At 39.4% G+C, this 23,113-nt stretch overlaps 14 protein-coding genes and 1 non-coding gene across 15 annotated transcripts; 6 read left to right on the forward strand and 9 right to left on the reverse strand.

Moving 5' to 3' along the window:
- Positions 1-405: 405 nt before the first annotated feature.
- On the forward strand, positions 406-1,516 carry Gasu_39440 (undecaprenyl pyrophosphate synthetase). Its single transcript, XM_005705030.1, has one exon. It carries the CDS (start codon positions 466-468, stop codon positions 1,453-1,455), a length of 990 nt encoding a protein of 329 aa, XP_005705087.1. The 5' UTR covers positions 406-465; the 3' UTR covers positions 1,456-1,516.
- A 24-nt stretch (positions 1,517-1,540) lies between these two features.
- Positions 1,541-2,895, reverse strand: Gasu_39450 (4-nitrophenyl phosphatase). The gene is made up of 3 exons (XM_005705031.1): positions 2,835-2,895; positions 2,159-2,778; positions 1,541-2,110 (listed from the first exon to the last, which is right to left on the reverse strand). The coding sequence occupies exons 1-3, from the start codon at positions 2,869-2,871 to the stop codon at positions 1,712-1,714; spliced, it is 1,056 nt and encodes a 351-aa protein (XP_005705088.1). The 5' UTR covers positions 2,872-2,895; the 3' UTR covers positions 1,541-1,711.
- A 10-nt stretch (positions 2,896-2,905) lies between these two features.
- Gasu_39460 (zinc ion binding protein) lies at positions 2,906-6,385 on the forward strand. Its single transcript, XM_005705032.1, has 2 exons — positions 2,906-4,943; positions 5,016-6,385. Exons 1-2 carry the CDS (start codon positions 2,915-2,917, stop codon positions 6,191-6,193), a joined length of 3,207 nt encoding a protein of 1,068 aa, XP_005705089.1. The 5' UTR covers positions 2,906-2,914; the 3' UTR covers positions 6,194-6,385.
- A 170-nt stretch (positions 6,386-6,555) lies between these two features.
- Gasu_39470 (ATP-dependent RNA helicase) lies at positions 6,556-8,256 on the forward strand. Its single transcript, XM_005705033.1, has one exon. The coding sequence runs from the start codon at positions 6,596-6,598 to the stop codon at positions 8,216-8,218; it is 1,623 nt and encodes a 540-aa protein (XP_005705090.1). The 5' UTR covers positions 6,556-6,595; the 3' UTR covers positions 8,219-8,256.
- Positions 8,257-8,265: 9 nt separating this feature from the next.
- On the forward strand, positions 8,266-8,886 carry Gasu_39480 (DEAD-box family RNA-dependent helicase). The gene is made up of 3 exons (XM_005705034.1): positions 8,266-8,309; positions 8,346-8,581; positions 8,632-8,886. Exons 1-3 carry the CDS (start codon positions 8,283-8,285, stop codon positions 8,849-8,851), a joined length of 483 nt encoding a protein of 160 aa, XP_005705091.1. The 5' UTR covers positions 8,266-8,282; the 3' UTR covers positions 8,852-8,886.
- Positions 8,887-8,890: 4 nt separating this feature from the next.
- On the reverse strand, positions 8,891-10,525 carry Gasu_39490 (box C/D snoRNP component Nop58). Its single transcript, XM_005705035.1, has 2 exons — positions 9,496-10,525; positions 8,891-9,450 (listed from the first exon to the last, which is right to left on the reverse strand). The coding sequence occupies exons 1-2, from the start codon at positions 10,505-10,507 to the stop codon at positions 8,915-8,917; spliced, it is 1,548 nt and encodes a 515-aa protein (XP_005705092.1). The 5' UTR covers positions 10,508-10,525; the 3' UTR covers positions 8,891-8,914.
- A 4-nt stretch (positions 10,526-10,529) lies between these two features.
- Positions 10,530-12,725, reverse strand: Gasu_39500 (1,2-diacylglycerol 3-beta-galactosyltransferase). The gene is made up of 7 exons (XM_005705036.1): positions 11,874-12,725; positions 11,758-11,823; positions 11,533-11,704; positions 11,391-11,483; positions 11,086-11,341; positions 10,793-11,040; positions 10,530-10,738 (listed from the first exon to the last, which is right to left on the reverse strand). The coding sequence occupies exons 1-7, from the start codon at positions 12,620-12,622 to the stop codon at positions 10,613-10,615; spliced, it is 1,710 nt and encodes a 569-aa protein (XP_005705093.1). The 5' UTR covers positions 12,623-12,725; the 3' UTR covers positions 10,530-10,612.
- Positions 12,726-12,925: 200 nt separating this feature from the next.
- Gasu_39510 (aspartate aminotransferase) lies at positions 12,926-14,498 on the forward strand. Its single transcript, XM_005705037.1, has 3 exons — positions 12,926-13,272; positions 13,326-14,181; positions 14,236-14,498. Exons 1-3 carry the CDS (start codon positions 12,958-12,960, stop codon positions 14,472-14,474), a joined length of 1,410 nt encoding a protein of 469 aa, XP_005705094.1. The 5' UTR covers positions 12,926-12,957; the 3' UTR covers positions 14,475-14,498.
- Positions 14,499-14,500: 2 nt separating this feature from the next.
- Positions 14,501-15,325, reverse strand: Gasu_39520 (YggT family protein). The gene is made up of 6 exons (XM_005705038.1): positions 15,204-15,325; positions 15,054-15,139; positions 14,907-15,005; positions 14,797-14,857; positions 14,670-14,743; positions 14,501-14,610 (listed from the first exon to the last, which is right to left on the reverse strand). The coding sequence occupies exons 1-6, from the start codon at positions 15,274-15,276 to the stop codon at positions 14,530-14,532; spliced, it is 474 nt and encodes a 157-aa protein (XP_005705095.1). The 5' UTR covers positions 15,277-15,325; the 3' UTR covers positions 14,501-14,529.
- A 2-nt stretch (positions 15,326-15,327) lies between these two features.
- Positions 15,328-15,915, reverse strand: Gasu_39530 (small ubiquitin-related modifier 2). Its single transcript, XM_005705039.1, has 4 exons — positions 15,865-15,915; positions 15,679-15,815; positions 15,479-15,625; positions 15,328-15,426 (listed from the first exon to the last, which is right to left on the reverse strand). The coding sequence occupies exons 2-4, from the start codon at positions 15,763-15,765 to the stop codon at positions 15,367-15,369; spliced, it is 294 nt and encodes a 97-aa protein (XP_005705096.1). The 5' UTR covers positions 15,766-15,815; positions 15,865-15,915; the 3' UTR covers positions 15,328-15,366.
- A 915-nt stretch (positions 15,916-16,830) lies between these two features.
- Positions 16,831-17,845, reverse strand: Gasu_39540 (50S ribosomal protein L11 precursor (mitochondrial)). Its single transcript, XM_005705040.1, has 2 exons — positions 17,482-17,845; positions 16,831-17,423 (listed from the first exon to the last, which is right to left on the reverse strand). Exons 1-2 carry the CDS (start codon positions 17,791-17,793, stop codon positions 17,292-17,294), a joined length of 444 nt encoding a protein of 147 aa, XP_005705097.1. The 5' UTR covers positions 17,794-17,845; the 3' UTR covers positions 16,831-17,291.
- Positions 17,846-18,365: 520 nt separating this feature from the next.
- Gasu_39550 (transcription factor) lies at positions 18,366-20,099 on the forward strand. The gene is made up of 5 exons (XM_005705041.1): positions 18,366-18,678; positions 18,733-18,949; positions 18,999-19,079; positions 19,134-19,293; positions 19,349-20,099. The coding sequence occupies exons 1-5, from the start codon at positions 18,565-18,567 to the stop codon at positions 20,052-20,054; spliced, it is 1,278 nt and encodes a 425-aa protein (XP_005705098.1). The 5' UTR covers positions 18,366-18,564; the 3' UTR covers positions 20,055-20,099.
- Positions 20,100-20,108: 9 nt separating this feature from the next.
- Positions 20,109-21,115, reverse strand: Gasu_39560 (uncharacterized protein). Its single transcript, XM_005705042.1, has 2 exons — positions 20,529-21,115; positions 20,109-20,480 (listed from the first exon to the last, which is right to left on the reverse strand). Exons 1-2 carry the CDS (start codon positions 20,931-20,933, stop codon positions 20,280-20,282), a joined length of 606 nt encoding a protein of 201 aa, XP_005705099.1. The 5' UTR covers positions 20,934-21,115; the 3' UTR covers positions 20,109-20,279.
- A 5-nt stretch (positions 21,116-21,120) lies between these two features.
- On the reverse strand, positions 21,121-23,075 carry Gasu_39570 (HSP7-interacting protein). Its single transcript, XM_005705043.1, has one exon. The coding sequence runs from the start codon at positions 22,963-22,965 to the stop codon at positions 21,754-21,756; it is 1,212 nt and encodes a 403-aa protein (XP_005705100.1). The 5' UTR covers positions 22,966-23,075; the 3' UTR covers positions 21,121-21,753.
- Gasu_nc0043 lies at positions 21,637-21,710 on the reverse strand. Its single transcript has one exon. It is a non-coding gene; the product is annotated as a tRNA-Val (tRNA).
- Positions 23,076-23,113: the final 38 nt, after the last annotated feature.

The following is a 23,113-nucleotide window of genomic DNA, read 5'->3' on the forward strand; positions in this document are numbered from 1 at the left end:
CATCTCATGATCATTGTCCATGAGCCATCGTGCTATATTGAATCATTACAACAGGTACCTTGTAAGCAAAGTGCAGCAAGCATCATATAACTGCACTTATGTTTATAAACCATGATGAATTCTAAACCAAATATACAACCATCAGTAGATAATTTCCTAAACTCCGTATGCAAAGATTCCTCCTTCCTAGTTAAACGCAGACATGCAAATCAAAATAATTATATATGACGTGGTCAAGATAAGAACGATACTATGTATGATGATAGACAGAGAAATTACGTCTTGCTTCAATTTTTCCACAACGTAGCCTTTGATATCGTTATGCAAACAATTGCTGCAAGTGTCATAGCGGAGGTCATCCGCTCAAGGAGCTATCCATTTGAAACTCACTAAAGCAAATATAGAAAATTCTTTGTTGTCTTTCTCTTCTCTGTGTTTCACAAGTTATTCCCCTTTATTTGGAAAATGATCTCAACACGTATTAAGGAATATTCTTTTTTTAGTAGAAAGATCGTCTTCATACAACTTGAGATTAGAGTGTGGGATTTGGAACTTGCCATGTACAGTATCGAAATGGGAAATACTCACCTTTTGAAGAGTCGACTTTATGCACCAGGTTGTGGTTGGATATTGCTAAACTTTCACGTGAATCAAAGGTATTCCATTTACTCAACTAGAAGATCATCTCCTTCGAGTTGTATTCGTGGTTATCCATCTGTACTGTACTGTGTCAAAGGACAATTTGTTTCTGTAAAGATAATCTCACCAACTCGGCGAGATTTACGTTTGACACAAAAGGATCTTATGGAACAGTTTTGTGTAAACAGTGTGGTTTCCTTTGAGGGAATGGAGAAGGCTCCAATAACGAATGACAACAAGTCTCTTGAGTGGCACGAGTTTCCCTGGCGTTCTTTGCCACCATTATTGGATCCTCAGAAGCTTCCGAGACATATTGCAGTAATTATGGACGGTAATGGTCGTTGGGGTCTTAACCACTCTAACTGTAGAACACACGGTCACCAGGCAGGTGTAGCTGCTCTGGAAGAACTAATTGATTGTTGTGTACATTGGCAGATACCACTAGTCACTGTGTTTGCTTTCTCTTTTGAAAATTGGAAGCGACCCATTGAAGAAATTGACTTTTTGTTTCTATTGTTCCAAGAGACGGTTTCTCACAAGTTGCGAAGGCTTGTAGAGGAAAATATTCGAATTCGATTTATCGGAAATATGGAAGACTTACCCTCCTCGCTACGGCAAAGTATCTTCGATGCTGAAGAGTTGTCTCGTACCAATTCATCTTTGGAGTTGACGATAGCATTGAATTATAGTGGCAGACAAGATATTGTGAATGTTACTCGTAGAATGCTGACAGATGTTGAACAAGGTCGTTTGCATTCTTCACAAATAGATGAGAGACTGTTTCATGAATACATGCAAAGTAAGTGGAGACTTTGATTCAAGATGTTGATTCTAACTGCTATAGAATACTCTATCACTGACCCAGATTTGCTGATTCGTACAGGAGGTGAAATGCGCTTATCTAATTTCATATTGTGGCAAGTTGCTTATACGGAGCTCTATATGACTGAAACTTTATGGCCAGACTTCACTTGGAAACATTTATATGAGGCCTGCTTGCATTATCAAAACAGAAAAAGAAAATATGGAGGCTTATTAGGTTGAGTGAAAACACGTTGCTAACCCCTTGCATTTATATATTCTTAGAGAGCAAATCTGCAATACTTTGTATATAATAATCGGGAAGAATCTTGTTTTTATCAGAAAGCACCTTTTCTATTGTAGTGACTCCAGAGAGACTCAAAACTGTCTGCAGTCCGTTATTTTTTCCAAACAGGACATCCGTATCGAGACGATCTCCCACCATACAAATCTGATAAGGTTCCAGTTGATGCTTTTGGATGACATCATTTATAAGTAATGGAGAAGGTTTTCCAACAACTATTGGTTCCTTTTGTGTGCAGCCACGAATGGCACCCACCATAGCTCCATTTCCAGCCCACTCCTGAGCATCCGTAAGATGTGTAACACTATCCAAATTGGTTGCAATAAACAAACACTCTGAATTCTGTGAAAGACACAATTGGGCATACTATATTCCATTATCAAATCTTGCTTTCTAGATATCACTATTACTTACTTGAATTTTGTAATAATTGATGTATCGATCAAATCCGACCACCACAGCACCAACTTGGGAATCTTGCACCACTTTGCCTCCAGGTCGCATATCTGGAACTTTATCTTTATCAGATTCACCTCCGAGATAAGCAATATGATGCTTCTCTAACTCTTCTTCGATCCCCTTCTCACCGATAACATAAACCTTCTTCCCTTTTGACTGAAAATGAATACTAGTAAGATAAGCTGCAGCAGCATACGAAGAAGAAAGGATTTCTTCTGCATCGACGTTATCTAAACCCAGTGAACGGAACTTTTTCAAATATGATGCCCTACTCTTGGTAGAGTTGTTGGTGATGAAGTACACCCGTTTGCCCAAGTCCTTGAGTTGGGTGATCAGTTCCTTGGCACCAGCTATCAAAGAGTCCCCTTTCCATATCACACCATCACAATCGAAAATAAAGATTTGCACTGTATCCAACAAATGTTGGGGTTGAGAAAGTTTTCTCACTTTAGAAGAGGTAGTCACATCCATGTGAATTCCTCGCAAAGCAAAACCAGAGTTATTATGACAACACCTTCGTTTGCATAAAGAGACACACGTCTTCTTCTTCAGAAATAAATGAGAGACAGAAGAATCTTATTTTGAAATAAAAGGTCAATATGTCTTCAGAAGATATATGTCTATCACTTACAAGACAAACGATGGGTCTGAAAAGCAAACCTCGACATATAATTTTCGAATATTTTCAATCGATTGGCTAAAATACTTTTAATGGACAACATTGACGCAGTTGAAAATAGTGAAGTAGAAAGTAGTCAACATGCGTCTTTAGAACAACGCCCGCAACAACTTGTTGATACAGTAGAAACTGCGGTTGACAAAGGTTCTCCTTGTACAGAGTTTCACGAAGTTCTTGTTGCTCCGAATTCTAACTCGGAAGTCATACCGTTACCTCATGTAGAAACCAGTTCTTTTTCTGAGCAACCTTTTGGATTCGAAGAGAAAGCGCCAGACTTGAATGAAGAAGTGTTTTGTTTTTCAAGAGAGGACTCGAAGGAGAAGCTTATTCAGTTCGATGGTGTTTTTCGAGAAGATGGGAACGAGAGTTTGGAGGTGTCAGTTGAAAGACAAGACGATGAGCAAGGTTCAGGTTCTGCAGTTCGACAGGTTTCACAAGAAAAGCAAACAAACGTAGAGCTTCAAGACTTGGATTATTGGGAGTTGGAAGATGAAGAAAGCAGTGTGAAGAACTTGGAACAAGAACAGTTGAATGGTAGTAAAAACATTCAACAGATACCAGTTGAGAATATAGTTGAAACTGTGAACTCGCAGTCGCCTACGCAGTTCGTTGCAGTGGATAGTGATACAAAACTAGAAGAAGGAGAGCAAGTAATTCGTCAGGAAAAACAAGAAGTCAATGGAAACGATAATTGGAAAGAAGTAAAAGAGTTTCAAGAAGTAAGTCAACAACCAGAAGTCCAACCGATAATGCCATCCTCAACGGCAGTTTTAAGTGACACTACATTTCCTGTATTGGATATCACATCTTTCGGAACTACCGAGAAAGATCAGGAGAATCGTAATAATTTACCTGCCGCTAGTTCTCTTAGTTCAAGTATTAACCAAGAAAGTCAAATGATACATAATAGCGAGAACTATAGTTATCCGATGGGAGGGTCATTATCTGAGGAACATACTTCGTCTTCGTTGATGAGGAGCGACAAGGATAATAGTGCTTCCTTGACAAATACTAAAGAGAATAATTGCGCAGCAGATGAAAATGAGAGATGTTTAGAGAAGAGCAATGAAAAAGAACAAGAGAATCAGTATGATGTGGAAATAGAAAAGGGTCCAAGAAATGAAAGTAATGAAACATCTTTTGTGCAAATGGATGTCATGACGGAAGGTCCTTCAGTGAATTCGCAGCAACAAGAGGAAACGTCGCAGTCACAGTCAAAAATTTTGTCTTTGGAAGAAACAAAGTTTAGTGAAACATTTGAGTCCCGTGCGCGTCTTCATATGTTAGGGGACAGTCAGTATAAAGAGAAAGGATGGGGGCATGTTAAGTTACAGAAAGCGGCAAGTCATGGTGCTTGGAAGTTGACATTCTCAGTAGAACCTGCAACTAGCATATACGAGTCCAAGATTGACACGGATACCAAGTTTCAACGTGTTAGAGCTAAAAGTGTGAGAATAAGTGGATCCAAGGAACAAGGCAAAGATGATTTTGTACTGCAGCTTCCAGATACTCAAGTCGCAGATGATCTTGTTGAATTTTTAACAATGGTAATTACTGAACAAACCAAAACTGTTTCACCTGCTTCTTCCACTGAAAGAAATTTATCATCATCATCATCAAGAGCTCATTCCGCGGAAAATCACGTTTTGGCACAAAAGGAAGCTGAAATGGAACGTGTTCGTCAGCACATAGCCGAATTGGAAAAGAGAAAAGCTTTAGTTAGACAGTCTTTGCATAAAAAGGGAAAGACAAATTCGGAGAAAACAAGTCCCTTAACTAGTTCCATTCAAGATAGTCCAACCGTATCGAACTTGGATACTGCCAGTACTTGGAATGTTATTAGCATTGAGAAGGCAATGCTTCCTTCCAATAGCACAGCCGAGGAAATGGCCATGCCTAAGACAGATGTAGTAAGTGAACATGAAGCTGACAAAGAAGCTGTGGAACAGATGACAAAGCCAGGACATCAAAATACTCATTTAGAACAGGAGCCACCAAAAGATTCGAGAATTGGGCAAGAGCAGGAACCTATGCAACTTGTCTTGCCATTATCACAAGGAGGTAAGTGTAGTGTTATTTTGTATTTTCAAGGCTTAAGAAATAATCATATCTTATAATGTTATGAATTTACAGAAAATATCCATTCGGTTCAAGAACAAGCTGCAAAACATCCCATTTCAGATCAAATGTACAACCAGAATTCTATCCGAACAGGATTAGAAACGATGGATAGAATAACATCGTCTAGTGTAGAAGAGTTTTCCAAAGTTATGGAAAAGATTCACAAATTAGAAGAATATGTACAGGAACAGTTCCAGTTCACCCAAAGTTCCCTTTCTAATTGCCTGAAACGAGAAGAGCTGGACTCAAATTGGAACAAGCTGACGGAACTGTTTACAAGTGAAACAGAAAGCCGGATATCGTTATTGTTATCGGAAATAGACGGAGTTGTAAAGTTGCTAGATAGAAACAGAGAGGACAATCAATCGGAAGCATTTACTTCCTGTAGACCTTGGAGTTTTAGCGATTTTCTGACTCGCTTACATACTTTTCGTCCAATTACTTGGCCAGCAAAGCCAGAGTGTATTGATGCGGTGGAATGTGCGAGGAGAGGTTGGAGAAATGTAGGTTACAATCTTTTGGAATGTGAGGGCAAATATGTGTATTTTGATGAAAATGTTGCAAACTATTTGGAAGAAGTTGAAACAGTGAGGAAGAAGATTACTGGAAGAGGATATCGATTTATGTCGCTTTGGATCGGAAATCCTTGTCCAGACGCATTTCGCCAAGTGCCATGGAACACCATTTGTCGAACAGTAGAGCGAGCAAAAGAATTGAGAGATTTAGAGTTATCTGTGCATTTAGACAGGAGTTGTATCGATTTGTTAAAGGACGAGTTGGAGATGTTTTCGAAACCTACAATGGAAGATGTTATTCAGTCCTTTGCACTCGATGAAGAAAGAAAACGAAATTCATTTTTCTTAGGCATTTTCGGATGGACAGTGGAACCTTTAATGCAGCATTTTAGCACAAGTTGCCATGAAACATGTTTACACTGTGAATACTGTGATATACGTATTGTTTTAGACTCCTCGACGGATACTAAGTTTGATGCTGAAAAAGAACATCGTAGTTTCTGTGCTTTCCGTCGTGGAGGTTGGAAAAGTTGCCTTGAATATTTAAGACAGGTTTTGTATTCCGGTCAAGTAAAAATGGAGGAAGAAAATGAAAAAGGTAGTGGAGTGAAAAGGCTTCGTGAAGAAGACAAAGGTCCAATAGATTCTAGAGTGGAAGCTGATACTACAGAGTAGAATACTTGAAGGGTCAGTACGAGTTAATGGTCACAAATGAAACAGAATTAATATTGACAAGTCGTTTTGACATCAAACACGCTTGATAAGTTTTTCTACTTGTTGTCTAGAAACAAATATGTTCAAATAAGTTCCATGTATTCACAATGATATTAACAATTCTGCTCAGCTAGTAAAGAAGCAGTAGTGAAAACTTTCTTTTACATTATTTCCTAGTATTTGGCATTTTTCGACAGTATTTTGATGGTCAAGAGACAAAGACCTACTTTGAAAGAAAATACAAAGTCCTGTTGGACAAGTTGACATTTCAAATGAAAGTTTACGAAAATTGAAGAGTTGTTTCAAATTTGGGGAGACAAGTCGATATTTCTATTTGGTGGATTTTGGGATTGACTGACGACGATGACGGATATTCGACGGAGGAGGTTTCAAGAAAGAACAGACTTTAGAAATGGTTTCCAGAACGATAATTCTAGTGTGAACGGAGGAATGTACACAGGTCAAGGGTTCTCTTCCCAGCGCAAGTGGGATACAAGGAATAACTATGTCTCAGGAGCGCAGAACAAAGCCAGAGGCGTGAACGGGAAGAACAACTCGCAGACGTTGATACCCGTAGAGTGGACACCTGAATTAGTCGACAGGTTGCCGAAGTTTGAGAAGAATTTTTATGTAGAACATCCCCAAGTCAGCAAACGCTCAGAGGCTGAAGTACGTGCTTTTCGCGAGGAGCAAGAAATTACCACCGAAGGGGAAAATGTTCCGAGACCAGTAGTCAGTTTCGAAGAGGCATCGTTTCCAGACTATGTATTGGAGCAAATAAGAAGGTGCGGTTTCAAGGCACCCACTGCCATTCAAGCACAAGCCTGGCCTATTGCGTTGAAAGGAAGAGACCTCATTGCAGTGGCTGAGACTGGCTCTGGAAAGACTTGTGGCTATCTCTTGCCCGCCATCGTGCATATCAATGCACAGCCTTATTTATCTCCCGGCGATGGACCAATTGTTTTGGTTTTAGCTCCAACTAGAGAATTGGCGGTTCAGATACAACAGGAAGCTACACGGTTTGGTGCCTCTTCCAGAATCAAAAACACCTGCGTGTATGGTGGTGTTTCTAGAGGTCCTCAAGCACGAGACTTATCACGAGGAGTAGAAATTGTGATAGCTACCCCAGGTCGATTAATCGATTTTCTTGAAAGTGGTCGTACCAATTTGAAAAGAGTTACTTATGTGGTTCTTGATGAAGCGGATAGAATGTTAGATATGGGTTTTGAGCCACAATTGAGACAAATAATATCTCAAGTACGACCTGACCGTCAAACCCTAATGTTTACGGCAACTTGGCCGAAAGAAGTTCGAGAGATTGCTCACGAGTTTTTGAGAAGAGATCATATCAGAGTGACCATAGGTACTCTCGACCTCACGGCCAATAAGAATATCGACCAAACTATAGAAGTTTGCGAGGAAAGTGACAAACCTTTGAGGTTATCAAAGTTGCTTGAGAAGGTAATGAATGGCGGTAGAATATTGATATTTACAGAGACGAAGAAGAAAGCAGATGAATTGACACGTTCACTTCGTGGAAATGGCTGGCCAGCTTTGGCTGTTCACGGAGATAAGTCTCAACAAGAGCGTGATTGGGTTTTATCACAATTTCGTTCCGGTAAACAACCCTTAATGGTTGCTACGGACGTAGCAGCGCGTGGTTTGGGTAAGTATAGTATCCTTGTGGTGTATAGTGTTTGGTTGGGCACATCCGCCTGTTTTATTTGTGCCATAGTGTTCTGTGTCAGTATTGCTCGCTCAATACCGGGTATAGGAGAGACAGATTCTATGCTGCCTTGTTTGTGTTTCGCAATAGATATAGTGAGTGAAGGATTTATGCTTTCGAACCATAGACGATGGAAGAAACGACTTTTTGGAATAGATCCAAATCTACTACGATTGTGTTATTTTTTGTTTGGAGGACCAAGGTGCGACTTTTTGCTTTTTACAGTAAAGAGTCTTTCTAGCCTTGATTCTCCTGCATGATTGTCCAAAGCCGTTTTCTTCGCATCCCTATTTGTCTGCAAGTATCCTTTATCGTTCGCTTTGAATGTCTCTCTATACCCGATTTATATGTGTTTGGGTTACAGTATACTGAAATATCACATTGCAGAAATTCAATCCTTGCTCTTATAGTTGTTGTTCTTTTTACTTGTATACATACAAACACTCACACACCAAACAAAATAGTGCAGAAAAACTAATTATCTTGTGTATAGATATCAAAGATGTCAAGTATGTCATCAACTACGATTTCCCTCATACTATAGAAGACTATGTTCACCGCATTGGTCGTACTGGACGTGCAGGTGCTCTTGGAAAGTCGCATACCTTCTTTACTCCGGACAAGTAATTTTTTTTTCATGTCGAACGGAATGTATGTACTCATATCCAACTAGGTTTCGTGTTGCAAAAGAACTCGTGAACTTGTTACGAGAGGCTGGACAGGATGTTCCTCCAGAGTTAGCCAGATTGATAAAGCAGTCTTCTTTTGGTGGTAATAGTCGAAACTTTTCTCGCTATCGAAATTATTCTTCGTACTCTCGGGGTGGCGCATCTTCGAATTATGGGCGATTTAGTAATGGTAGTACTAGTCATGGTTTCGGCAAGAATCGTTAATTTCCAATAAATGGACCCGTTGAAGTTCCTGTTAAATAAGATTTTTCCAAGTCGTAACAACTTTTATTCTTTTTTATGTTCTTTATGTTTCTTTTTCTTATCCTTGTCATGTTTTTCTTCACCGGCAGATTCTCTCTTCCGTTTCTTCTTTTCTTTCTTTTTATGACTCGATGAAGACTCCTTTTCATTTTCCTCCTTATCTACTTGAACAGTTTTCTTCGTGGTGATACCATTTTCATTTCCTTCGTTTGAAGGCGTCTCCTCAACAACTTGACCTGTTGGTCGACTATCGGTCATGATAACAGTATCTGTCACTGTTTGATAGCCACTTGCAGGAGTACGAGGTGACTGATAAGCTTTAAAGTCTCCTCCACTAGTTCTACCTCTTCCAGAAAGAGAAAAAGTTTGTCTCGATTCTAACTGTCTCAAGCGTGCTTCTATCTTGGCTCGATTTTCTAATCCTAACGAATTGTCCAATTCGCCTTCATTCAAGGCATCTGCTCGTATCGACAATGCTGTCTTACTAGCCAATGCTCTCGATATCTTTCCTTTGTATTTAGGTGCGGCTTGACCAACCAAAGAAGCGTGGAAAATGAGACCTGTTGATTGAGTACAAGAATTCAAAAATGAGAACCCATGCTTACCATATTTTGGAGTAGCACTTTTTGTTTTCAAAGCGCGAAAGAGAGCTTTCTCTGCTCCCAAAATCTGTACTGTACTAGCTGGATATTTAGCCAAGTTCATGAGACTTCCAGCGTGTGAAATGAGTCTCGCACCCACCAACTCTCCAACCATCGCAGTCAAGTTGGGTGCAATGGCTGCCATCCTATTCTTTAAATATTCATACAACGTCGAACGATATTCGGACAACGTGATCACTTGGTCGCACAACTCACGAATATTCGACACATCTTCATCACTCAGTTCAGTTCCCATGGAAACTTCTGCTGCTTCTTTCACTTCTTTCTCCTCCTGGCCACCTATTATATCATCTAATTGGGTGTTCTTGGCATTCGTACGGATACCCACCCGGTGAACGATGCGTGCATAAATAGTATTATCATTGACAATTTTGGCGAGCTCTGGAAAATGCCAACCATACCATTCTCTAAGTCGCATAGAATAGGTGTTAATTTCCTTATCCAAATCGTCGAGTAACCCGATGGACTGGATGATCATGGTGTCCACCTTTTCCGTCGAGAACTTGAGCTTGTATCGTGATAACGAGTGTGCCAACCCCAAAATCATCGACTTTTGATTATCCACATACTCGTCTAAAAGTACATGTGCATCGTTTCTTATCAGACGAAATAACTGTTGTACTTGGGAGTCCACGACGCAGTGCAATCCCAATTTTTCCTGTATAGCACCAGCTAGTTTGGTCTCTGCAATTGCTAAAGATTCTCCTTTTGGAATATTTTTCTTCAGAAACTTCTTCAGTGGCTTACAAAGTTTGCCTTGTACTAGAGAAGCTGCACTGGTGAGAGCTTCATCCGTGTCTTTGAACTTATCAAACGCTTTAAGTTGAAAGTATTCAGTCGACGCATTCTTATTTTCTAGAGCTATCAAATCTTCTAGTGAAGACGATAATATTTTTTTCTCGTCCGTCAACTTGAAGAGAGCATAACCTCCAGGTGTTTCGAATAAAACAAACATGTTGTTACCTCAACGACGGTGGATCCGAAAATGGGCTTTCATTGGACGTAGTAAATGGCTTATTTATTTTCCTTGGTCAATTCATTGTTTCCCCAAAATAAACTGTTAAGAAACCTCCAATGGTGAACTAATGGGAGGCTTTGTTCTTTGTAACCATAATAAATCACAAATATCTCCAGCTATTTGATAAGTAGCTAATGGTCTTCCAACATTCTTGGCTTGTACTGACATCTGTCAACGAGGGTTCAATAATCATAAGGTCCTTCCAAAGTTAGTCAAGCTTACCTGAACCAAATGGGACTGTTCTCTGAATAACTGGATTACTCGATTGGCAAGTCTCATAGGATCACTTTCAAAAAAACCCACTCCGTTTTCTACTACAAAAGGAACATTTCCCGCTTCTTGGCCAGGTAAGAATCCATAAAGAAAAATAGGCAAACCACGTATGAGAGCTTCTGCAATTGTACCCGGGCCTGCTTTAGTAACTATACAGTCACTTGCGGCCATCCACTCACTCATATTGTTCACAAAACCTGGACAAATGGTTATACAATAAACAGCCTACCATATCAAACTACCTTTGACATATACAGGTAACGGCCATCGCATTCTTGAAAGTTCTTGTTGCAAAGCAGTATTTCTTCCACAAATAATGACCAATTGCGCACTGGCAAACTCTTCACTAAGACGACAAGCCAGTGCTCGTGCAATTCTACCCACACCTGACATGCCATCACCTCCACCTACTATCAATATGGTAGGAATCTGTTCGAGACCCAATTCATTTCGAACAGCAAGTTTGTCTCTATTTTCCTTCCAGAATGCAGGACGAACCTATCAAAACCATGTTATTTCCAAGTTGAGGTGAAACTGAAATGCATACAGGCAAACCATATTGTCTAATTTTATGGATACTGACGCCACATCTTCTTGCAATATCGCGAACTCGACTAGTCGGAACAAAGCAAATATCCACCTAAACACACATTGAGTTATGCAAACTCTATTCTCATATATCTACATACATCTTTATGAAACCAAAGAGGATGAGCACTTCCAAGATCAGTTACAACAGTCACGAACGGAATCCTCTCACGAATACCCATATCCTTCAAAACTCTCAAAGGCAACGTTTGACAAAGAGGATGCACTGATACTATGATATCTGGTCTGTACATTAAAAAGGCCTTTTTCACTCTGAAAATAATGAGTCAGCCTTACTATTATCATATACAACGAATAAAAATTACCGCTCATGCGCTATCCAATAAGAAAACTCTTCTGTGATACATCTGGAAAGAGGAAATACACCATAACTTGGGATTCTATTAGCATTCTATTGAAACAAATCAACATTTTCACTTACAACCAAGTTAGTTTCCACAACGTTGGGTTTCTTTGCAGAAACATATATTGTTTCGGCAAATTTCGGAAAGGACCCTTCACAATTTGAGTCCATAAATCCACTATCATAGTATCCAGTTGACCCGGATACAAGTCGTCAAAGGCAGCCCGAAGAGCTTCAGCACTTGCACGGTGTCCACCACCTGTATCAGACATGAGAATCAAAACACGTTTCTTGGTGTTTCTGTTATTTGAAAAAGAATGTTCTTCAAGTGCCCAGTCGTTTGTTCGTGAGTGAAAGAGTTCTCCAAGGTTCTGTTGCCCACTTGCATAGATATAGATGTTTGGGTTGTTGAAGGATGAGCCGCGGTGAATTCCAAAAATACAACGCCAGTTACTTTCTAGAAAAGGCGCGATATAAGTTTGCTTTCTGTTCGACATTTTCCACAAAGAGAGTTGCATATACTCCAGCAATATACTAGAATCAAGCGTAGGTCCAAGTAAATCGAGGGAATAAGGCACTTTCTGACAAGACTGTGTCCATTCCAAGTTCCCTTCCTTGTAGCTTTCAAAAGAAGAAAACGGAGAAAGCCGTCGTTGATAACGTGAAAGCCAACGCATCCGGCTAAAACAATAAATTCTCTTGGGACGAAAACAACAACAAGGACAAACATCCAAGGCGCCAGGCCTAGGAGAATCACGTGAACCCTGTGTTCTTGTGACTACGGAAAGTAGTGGTGCACATGTAGGAATGAAAGAGTCTCCTTTCATTGACAATAAATAAACAATTGTAACTGCCACCCCCACTAGTTATGTGGCAACGGAAGAGAATCTTCAATGACAGCAGAAAATGACTTTCCCGCCCTTCCCCTATCATCATCTTCGTATTTCAAGTTGACAATAGGAAAACGCACAAACTATGTGTCTTTTTAAATTCTCTAACATGGAATAAGAAAATGTGTCACAGGGAAAGGACAGTTTGAAAAAGCTAAGAACATTGTTTTATTTATGCTGCATCATCAAGAAATGATGGGCTCTTCTAGAGTCGACCATCGATGCCATTCCAAGCGACTGTCCACTAGCAGAGAAAATCAGATTGAAAGGATATGGAAAGATGGACGACGAGACCTTGCAAGGAGAAAGTTGGTTTTTGTTATTCTTCACCGTCCGTTTGGGTAGCTTATTCCTGTGGTCACTTACAAGGAGTTAGTAAGCGTTGCAAGGAAAAGTGGTTTAGGCATAATTGTTGGAAACAGTGTAAAGTATACTATAGTTCGAAAATGACCTTGGCGGACTCAGAAGTGGAAGCCATTCCTTTCAACTTTGTATTTCCATCAAGATTGAACGGCTTTGAAAGTGAAGGTGCTTATTCAGTGATGATAGCAGCAAGTGAACTTGAGAGAAAGACAGGAAAGAAAGTGGTAAGTGCGACACACCCATTGTTTATGTAAAATATCTCAGAAGAAAATCCTAGATTAGACTCGAAATAGGTCAGCCTTCGGAACCTACACCAAAGCATATTGTGGAGGCAGCGTGTAAGTCTTTGCAAGCAGGAGAAACTGGATATACTCTGCCCTTAGGACTGAGGGCGTTGAGGGAAGAAATTGCAAGGCACGTTACTGAAACCAGAGGTGTTGCTGTCTTACCAGAAGAAGTGGTTGTTGGTCCGGGTGCTAAACCTGGATTATTTTTCACTGCACTATCCATATTGCACCCAGGAGAAGAAGTTATCTATCCAGATCCGGGTTTTCCTACCTACAAGGCTATGGCTATTATTGCTGAAGCTAAACCTGTCCCAGTTCCTATGAGAGCAGATGGAAAGTCGTTTGATATGCAGGCATTAGAGAAAGCAGTCAGTTCCAAGACAAAAATGCTCATTCTTAACTCACCTAATAATCCAACTGGTGGTGTTATGCCTACAGAGGATATATTACACATTGCAAAGTTGGCAAAGCAACACAACTTTTATGTTATAGCAGATGAAATATATTCCAGACTAGTCTACAGTGATGAAAAGCCTCCAAGTATTTTCTCATTGCCCGGCATGAAGGAAAGAACGATTCTTATTGATGGATTTTCAAAAGCATATTCTATGACAGGTTTCCGTTTGGGTTGGGCTATTATGCCTGAATTGTTGACCAAGAAAATGGAACCTCTTTTGGTTCATGCGGTTGGCTGTACTCCACCTTTTGTACAGGCAGCTGGATTGGCAGCATTACGAGGCAGTCAAGATTCGGTACAAGAGATGGCAAAGGAATATGAAAAGAGAAGGGATTTGGTAGTGAAGGAACTCAACTCCATTCCTGGAGTCTGGTGTCCTGTACCTGAAGGTAACTAGTCCAAATAATGGGTTGCTATTAATATACTCAATTATGTTTCTCAAGGTGCATTTTATGCCTTTCCGGATGTGAGTAGTTTTGGTATGACAAGTAAGCAAATTGCAAATATTCTCTTAGAAAAGGGAATGGTTGCAGTCCTACCAGGAACTGATTTTGGTGCCAATGGGGAAGGAAGAATTCGTATCAGTTACGTTGCTCCAATGGATATGTTGAAAGAAGGTTTAAAGCGAATCAGAGAAACACTTGCGACTCTTTCAACTATGAATAATAATGGAATAGCATGAAAACATAAAAAGATGGATTTTGATGCGTTTATATATCTCTGAACTCTACCTTTTGTTATAAAAAACGACCTTTTTTGGTACTCTTTGATTTACAAGTTGACTTGACTCTATCTTCAGCTCCCAAAGCAATGGTTGCCTACGAGTAAACAAGATTATCCGTCCATAAATACACTTCAAACTAATATCCATCAATACCGTTGAAAAAAATTGCAAAGCTGTAAACGCCAATATAGGAGAAAAGTCAATTCCAAAAACTGGAGGTACGACAGCTGTTTTCTTCAACATAAATAAAACCATCATGCAACCTTTAGTTGCTACTTACACCGAAATAAGTTTAAATAGGGATCACACAACGTAAAAAGTGGTCTAAGAATGGGTTGATTCTAAAGGACAATATTTCCAGTGTTTCTCAAATAAACTCTACAAACTTACTTGAGCCGCAGGAAACCAACTCAGTAGAACGCGCACGATCAACAGATTGCTGTAGAGACTAAAAAAGTTTAGAAATCCTCCCACAAACACGCCTCCAACCTGAATCAGTTAGGTTAGTAGAAGTTAGAGATATCCAAGTTGCCATACTATCGAGTCCCCTGGCAAAACACTTGCTAATAATAGTTTACGAAAACAAGGCACGTGTGGGCATATAAAACAGCCGATAGCGGACCCTATTCGATAAAAGATGATAGTGTATCTCTCAAATAAAATAAGGATGGATGTGTTAGACAGTACCTCTGTAAGACCAGTTCTTCTCTAGTTTACCGAGTTGTACTTGACAACTTGTTTCAAAGACCAATCTACTCATTCTACAATCAATCCTATACAATCTCTTTCACCAACCAAGAAGAGCCATCCATTTTTGAAGTTGGAATTTATTGATGATTTGAGCAAATGGCTAAACTACTAAGCAGTGTTGCGGAAGAGCTACCAAAGAGTCGACATCTCTCATATTCAACTTAAATTCCCATTCGTTAGCTGAGTACATAGGAGCTAGACACAAAACCTACTACTTCTGGAGTGTCTAGAGGAGAAACTTCACGCCCGGCAAACAAGAACTTCATGTCTCCCGTTAACTTGCGACGACTACAGTATGCTTCAAATAACACCCATAAAGGACAACGGCGCTTTAGTTTAAACCGCGCTCGATTGCCAAACTAGAAAACAGTTTCTCATTAAGTATGAAATAAATATAGGAAACTTTCTGTACCTCATCAGTTACCCACAGCTCAACATATAACTGAGCCCCCTTTTTGGGTGCTTGTAGTTCCCCGTGATATGTTAGGGGAATCCCCATTTCCTAGCAGTGTTCCCAGGTATACGAATACCAGCCGAAAACTTGAAACACTGCAGTGCCCTTAGAAAATACAGCAGTGTTCATGTCAACCCTTCTTACCTGCAGTCACTGAAGTCCACTGTCGGTCAGACACCTTCCTCCCTCGGTTACTTTGGTCAGAAATTCCTGTAAGCTTCACAACTCTTCCCCTTTATTTCAACAAACCCTCTACAACTACAATAACTACACTTGAACAAACTCTTGCTCAAGCCAGTTACAAAGGTCCTCGTTCCTACAAGTACACGTGGAAACCGCTCGTGAGCCTCTGTGGCCTTCAACTCCCCAAAACCAATTTGAGACAACGGAATCTTCTCCTTTCCTGGAGAAAAAAGCCTCCCCCTTTCTGTCCCTACGAATTCTATTTAGATATTCTCATTTATGTCATTTCTTACTATAGAAAGCTTGTCGTTTTCAGTCGAAAGATGGTGAAGGTAAAGTATCCTCATCCGAAATCGGAGTGGTGCAAGGTCAGCTTTCTCATCACAAAACCAAAAGCTTTCAAACAACTTTACAACACCTACCTTATATGGTCCTTTAAAATGCATAGTTGCTCTCTTGCAAAGTTTTGAAAAGCAGACCAACTCAATCATAATCATTTGAAAAGCACGTGGGCAGCAGCGTAGGAGTTCACAACGGAAATCAACTTGATTTTGAAGTGTCAGCAATAATAGAAACCAACAACAAGACGAATTGAAGATATCAAGTGTTTTTGTCTATCACAACCTTACAGAATAATATATATATTTCAACTGCTACTCTATTCCATACACAATCAGGCTCCTTTGTTCTCCGCAACAATAACTCGTTTGTATCACCCCCAAAGACAACTAGTCAACTGACCTCTTCCCCTTGTCAAAGCGAACATCATTCACACCAAAACTAGAAAAAGCTTCCTCAATGACAGAAAGTCTTCCACAAAAACAACACTACAAAAGAGCAGGCCCATGACGGACGGCGATCACTCCCCCCAATCAATCACACTCGTTATCTCTTCTAATGAAAAAAGGGGATTTCGTTGTTTCTCTTTCAAAGCCTTTCGGACAATCCATCCAAGTCTATATAAGCGATCGTTTCATCATCTTCGATTTGATGTAATGCTATATCTTCAATATAATTTTAAAAAAACATATTATTTGAAAGACATCCCATTATTATTTGAAGAACGAGTGTATTAAGCAGTCTAAGTACCCTGCCATACTAAGAAAGTGGATATCATAGTTTCAAGTGTATCTCACCTACTACAATGGATAAAACAAAACTCGTAAAGGAGTATACAATTGCCTAATTCATAGGGTATTGTATAGCAATTGCTAGAGCTACTCAGTGCTAGGAAAGTATCATAAGAAACAACCTTATAAAACAAGGAAGTTTCTTTATTCTAGTTAATAGCCTAAAATAAGAACTAAACTGAAACTTATTCAAAACAAGTCTATATTGTAGCACATCCACAATACAAATGGATATGGTGTGAGACAAAAGGTTGCAAGTCACTCGACTTCTAAACCCATACCCTTTGCTGTTGCATAAATACTACGACAGATTATTTCCAAAGACTTGTACTTCATATGCTCGTCTCGCTGTTTGATTTTTCCAATTTCGTAAATGGCCTTTAAAGGTACCTATTTCACAAAAGCACTTAGCACGAGACAAACATAATACAAACCAACAACTACAAACTTTTCCAATGGTTTCATGTCCAGGTTTTGAAGCAGCTTTTTCCAGACCTGCTACTCTTTTCAGAAAATAGGAAACAGGAGGAGTTCTCGTTTCAAAAGTATACGTGCGGTCGTTGTAAGCAACGATCTTGGTTGGGATGGGTACTCCTTCAAGGATGTCCTTTGTAGCGTTGTTGAAATCCTTACAAAACTGCATAATGTTCAAGCCCATTTGACCAATTCTTGGACCCACTGGAGGTCCAGGAGCAGCTTTTCCAGCAGGTATATTCATAAGAAGACTTATTTTGATGCCTTTGGTAGATGCGCCAGCCATGCTTCACCACCACCAATTTCTATGTTATCCAACAATTGTTCACCCCTTATGACGAGTAGAGTGACATACTCATGAATAGATTCCTTTCTTTCCTCTTTTCTCCTATTGTAGATAAAAGTATCCATCTCAAGGAAAACTGTGTGCTACTCAACCCTTATGTTGTCTTTATTTCGAAAATAAGTATATTACCTCGACTTGTCGTAAATGCAGAATATTCCCATATAAAACCCTCCTCTTCGAATTGTTTATACGAGTAATATTAGTACAATACTATACTATATCACTAGGGATATATTTGCCTTTCGTATAAGAAGCTCTTTGATAACAGATAAAGTTTATCTGCAAGTACCTTTTTCTAGTTTGTCGTCCAAATAACTACTCTCATTCAGGAAATATATATATATATATATATATATATATATATATATATGTGTGTGTGTGTGTGTGTGTGTGTTGTGAAGAGAATTTCTATCCTGAAATTCTCTGTCCATTCATTTGGCTTGAGCCAACTCAGAGCGTCAATCATGCTTTCATTTGATTGGCTGAGAGGTGAATGAAAATGGTTAGATTGCTTGTGGAAAAGAATTATTTTGTCCCCGTTGCGTTATCTGAGTCTGTGTCGATTCTGACTGAACCGTCTGGTCTACGTATACTCGGGTTTCACAACTCATTTATTGCGACACCTTTTGAAACCAACGAAAGGAAGCGACAATAACCGTTACCAGACACAGTGTGTTTTTAGGGTTCTAAAGCCACAGTGGAGGTCGTGTAATGACTAAGCGGGGTTCCTCCAAGTTGACGATTGAAACTATTTCTCCTTATTTTACCCAAAATATACAAGCAGCTTCAAAAGAACTGGGAATTTGTTGTACTCTTTTAAAAAAGGTACAACATCCCTCTATTTATCTCGACACTCTATGATAACTTTTCGATGTACAGGTTTGTCGTAAATACGGGATAACTCGCTGGCCATATCGAAAGATCCAGAGCGTAGAAAAGACGATCCAACAGATAAAGGAAAGAATAATGTTCTTGGAAGCACACCTTACAAAGGATACCAGTGGTAGTATTCATGTGGAAGTTCAGAAACTACGTAGAGAATTGGTCGAATTGGAAAGAAAAAGACAGGCGCTTTTGAGACCGGATAAAGCTCTAAGTAAGTTATAATTGTTCAATATTGCGTTGAGTATTTTCTCACAGTTCAGTTAATCCTTACAACCTGCAACCCAACTATAGATTGCCGTTCTACTGGGGAGCAGATGGTATGCTTCCCCAAGTACCTTTCAGTATGCATCGAGTCCATTCTTCGTTCTGCAGAAGACTAACAGTCTGTTTTACAGATTCAAGGATCGATCAAATTGGGTTACCTCGAGATAATGATTACTCAGTCTCGTGGGAATTTCCCTCAGTCGATGACTCTCCTAGTTGTTCCGAACAGACTTTGTCGACCCATGTCGAAACCGTTGAAACCAAAGCTCCTGTAAAGTATACTACTCAAAGGTATTCAAGTTTTTGCCCCTTTAAAAGTGCGTGGAGTGACATGAATACCCTTCAGAGATGATAGCGAAGCACTGACGAAGACCCATATGCAGCCTATGTCTTTAGAAGATGATAGGAAGGATATTGGGTATTCCGAATCCTTTCCATCTGAAGACCCGTTCCCATTTTTTTATCGAGACAAGAGAGAAAGTAACTCCTTTGTAGTCAGTAACGATGCAGCCTTGCGAATGACGAATAACGATCAGTTGAGTCGTTCCTCAGTGAATCAAACATGCGGAAATAGTTCTTTTGAAGAACCTTCATTGCACCATTTTCTTTCCAGTCCCAACAATAGCAATTTAGATCACTTACTTGCAGATAGTACTGTTGGAGACTTTCTTGGTTTGAAAAGGAGTCGTGCTGAAAATTTATTTGACTGTTCTAGTTCATTATCGCAAGCTTTAGTTCGTAGACGTTCAGCATCTTCTATTTCGGGAGGAGAAAAGAGAAGAGGAGAGGAATTTGTATTGGAATCAAGAAGACGTTTATCACTTGCGGAGGAAATGATGTTGGGAAGAGCAAGTGACGTAGAAACTTTTCCACAAGAAGAACGTTTTCCAAATTGGGAGACGAGGAAGAATGAAAATGATATTCAAAGTACATTGTTCGGTCTTTTTCAACGAATGGATCAACTAGAGCAAGAAAACTTTCGATTACGTAATAATCTGAATCATTTGGTTGCTCGTATCCCTAATCCTCATGAGAATGAACAACTCTATTAAGAGTCGAAGATGAGTTTTCCAATGAATATAGACTTCAATATGATCGAGGCATCATGTGCATCAATTATATTTACTCTATCATCCAATAAGTAGATAATAGAGTTGTTACAGATGAAGTTTTCCAAATGGACATAGAATTAACAGAAACTTGTTCTCCAAAGAGAATGAAATAATTTCAATTGTGAAAACTAAAATAGATTTGTTATTTCTGTACAGAGTCTCACTTTATTCATCTCCTACTTCCCTGGCATCCACATCAATCACAGATATAGTCGACTGCTTCTTCTTGTTTCCGTCTTTCCTATTCGAAGAGTCCTTGGCAATAATGACTTGATCGTCCACCGTCAACAAATATCCACAATTACTACAGGGAACTTCTCGACCTTTAATTCCCACTACTGGTGACGAACAGTTGGGACAAAATACCTAATTGTTTGTTAATTATAGAGTCCGAACGCAAGATAGAATACTCACTTGAACAACATTTTGGGTTACCCACCAACGAAACACCAACAACCCTATTATGGGAATGATACTGATTACAGAGAAGAAAATCAAAAACGAGTCAAATATCCACGAAATCTTCCCAGACAACACAAGATAACAAACGAGACCAAACAAAATAAACTGCCCATTTTCACTTTGAAAAAACTGTACGGTCTTTTTCAACCAGTAAACAACGGTGGATTGGTCAAACTTCAGCTTGGAAAAGAGAAAAAGTGTACCACACCCACTTTGGGATTCCCGTGTCGAGCGTTGAAATACTCTGTTTTTGCCAGACAGTATAGAACGCTGAAACTTGCCATCACAGCGGTGACATAGAGCACGAGCTTTCGTTGGCAAACTATACAATGGACAGTCTAGCAAAAAGCACCACATCGATTCCAATCCCCGAATGAAAAGGATGGTAATTATGTCTTCGTTCCTTACCTTTCACAATTATCGACTGCTCGATTGGTCAACTCATGGTCGAAATAACAAAAATCCACAAATGGTCATATCTTCTCTGATAATGATATGCGTGCTCAAGGTAAAAACATTCAAGTCTCTCCGATAGATACAACACGATCGCTTTTCCTAGTTAAGGTTTCTATTATCAGCCATATTCTTCATATTCTACGCTATGAAGTATGATAAAATGTTATTGTTGCTACCAAATAATGTTACTATCTAATTTCCAAGACCAGCAGTTCTTTTCGATAAATATACAAGTGAAAAGGAACATAAACTCTAACATATCACTTCAATCTTCACTCAGCCTTTACAAAAACAGAAAAAACTCTTGAGGTTTCTAAAACCAAAGATATTTTTGCTGCTTTCCGTATCAACACATCACTGCTTACATACAAGAATATATATATAATACAACAACAGTTCTTCCAAAGACCAAAAGAAACACTTGAAAACTTGCTGTCACAGGATGGAAATATTCTCACGTTTCTTCAAAGTGACACAGCAACCACCTCTCAAAGTCTGTGTTGCAACACCTATACTGGATAAAGTAATAGTGAGATAAAACAAACAACCAAAAAAATATATGATTCTACGCCCTATACGCATATATATACCCCCAAAAAACAAGTACCAGCAGCGAGGCTCGAACTCGCGACCTTCAGCATGTTAGGCTGACGCTCTAGCCAACTGAGCTATGCCGGCATCGTCCTGACAAAAATGCGCAATTTCTACAAAAGCTTTCATTTTATTGTAGCAAAGATAACAATTGTGCTGCACTTTCTCGAATATCCATATTTTCATGATGTTCAAGATAATATTCAGCAAACTCAAAAAATCCAACACGTTTCAACTTTTCTAACCATTGAGAAGCATCCAAGAGAACCAACTCACTAGCTAAATTGAGAGCCCTTCTAATAGCTCGCAAGTCATCTTCGTTTTGTACAGCATCACGCAAGACATTCTCTACTCCATCGATAACTTTTAACATATCCGTTCCTTGTCTATTATCAACGATTGAAGATACAGCAAGAAGAGCTGTAGTTCTCACTTTTGATTCCTTATCTCCTTCTGCCATATGCAACAATTTTTCCAGTCGTGTGGGTTGCATCAGGTATGTCTGGACCCATTCATTATTTTGTGCACATACTGCAAGTGTGTATAACGACAAAGAACGAACTCTAGCAGAATGGGAATTCAAAAGTTCAAGTACTCTTTCAAGTCCTCCTAATGCCATAATATCTTTTGCATTCTCCATTTTGTGTGCCAACTCTGCTAGTATTTCCAAAGCTTTTGTTTTCTCTGCTTCATTCTTTGCTTCAAACAATTCCACCAAGACAGAATACAACAAATCCTGCTCAAGTTCTGCATCATACTTGGCATTCAATGAACGAGCTTTCCTACTCCATGCACCGTTTACGTGACTTCGAGCTTTGCGGAAAAATTGGGTCACATGTTGAATAAAAGAAACACTTTCCTCTCGTTTCTGTTTATCCATTCCAGTTTCAGTTTCCAATAGTGGCTTCTTCTCAATCACTTTCTCAGTATTCCTATTGGTTGAGGCTAAAATGGACCACTGAAAAAGTTTGGCAACTGTGTCTATATCATCATTTCCCCTTTCCACTGGATTTTCTTCGTTCCTCATCTCTAGTAAAAGCTTCTCTTGGTTCACAGCAACAGCTTCCGACATTTCTTCTTCTTGCTGCGTTCCATCTTCTTTCTGCTCCCTTAAGACTTCTTCTACTGCACGTGTTTCTCTATCTTGTGCTTGTTTGAGCACTTTTGCCACTTTCCATTGCGTCTCAGGAGCAACTGAAGAGGAGTTGTGTATTTGAACTGCCTTCGTTTCCTCGACATTGCTTTGAACCACGAGTGATACTATTTGGCTATTTTCAGTTATAGTTACTTGTAGTAGAGATAAACATAACAAGAAGAGCAAACAGAGCTTTATCCATGCCATACTCAACAGGATCACAACATTCCATATCCAGAAATGTCACTTGGAGAATCCCTCTTTAACCATTACCGCATATTATTGATTATATTCCATCGAGAACACTGTAGATCACAAAACATATTTCAACTTCATCACAAGTTTCCTAGTTACA

Source organism: Galdieria sulphuraria, assembly GCF_000341285.1.
Source record: "Galdieria sulphuraria unplaced genomic scaffold scaf_34, whole genome shotgun sequence".
Taxonomy (NCBI): domain Eukaryota; phylum Rhodophyta; class Bangiophyceae; order Galdieriales; family Galdieriaceae; genus Galdieria; species Galdieria sulphuraria.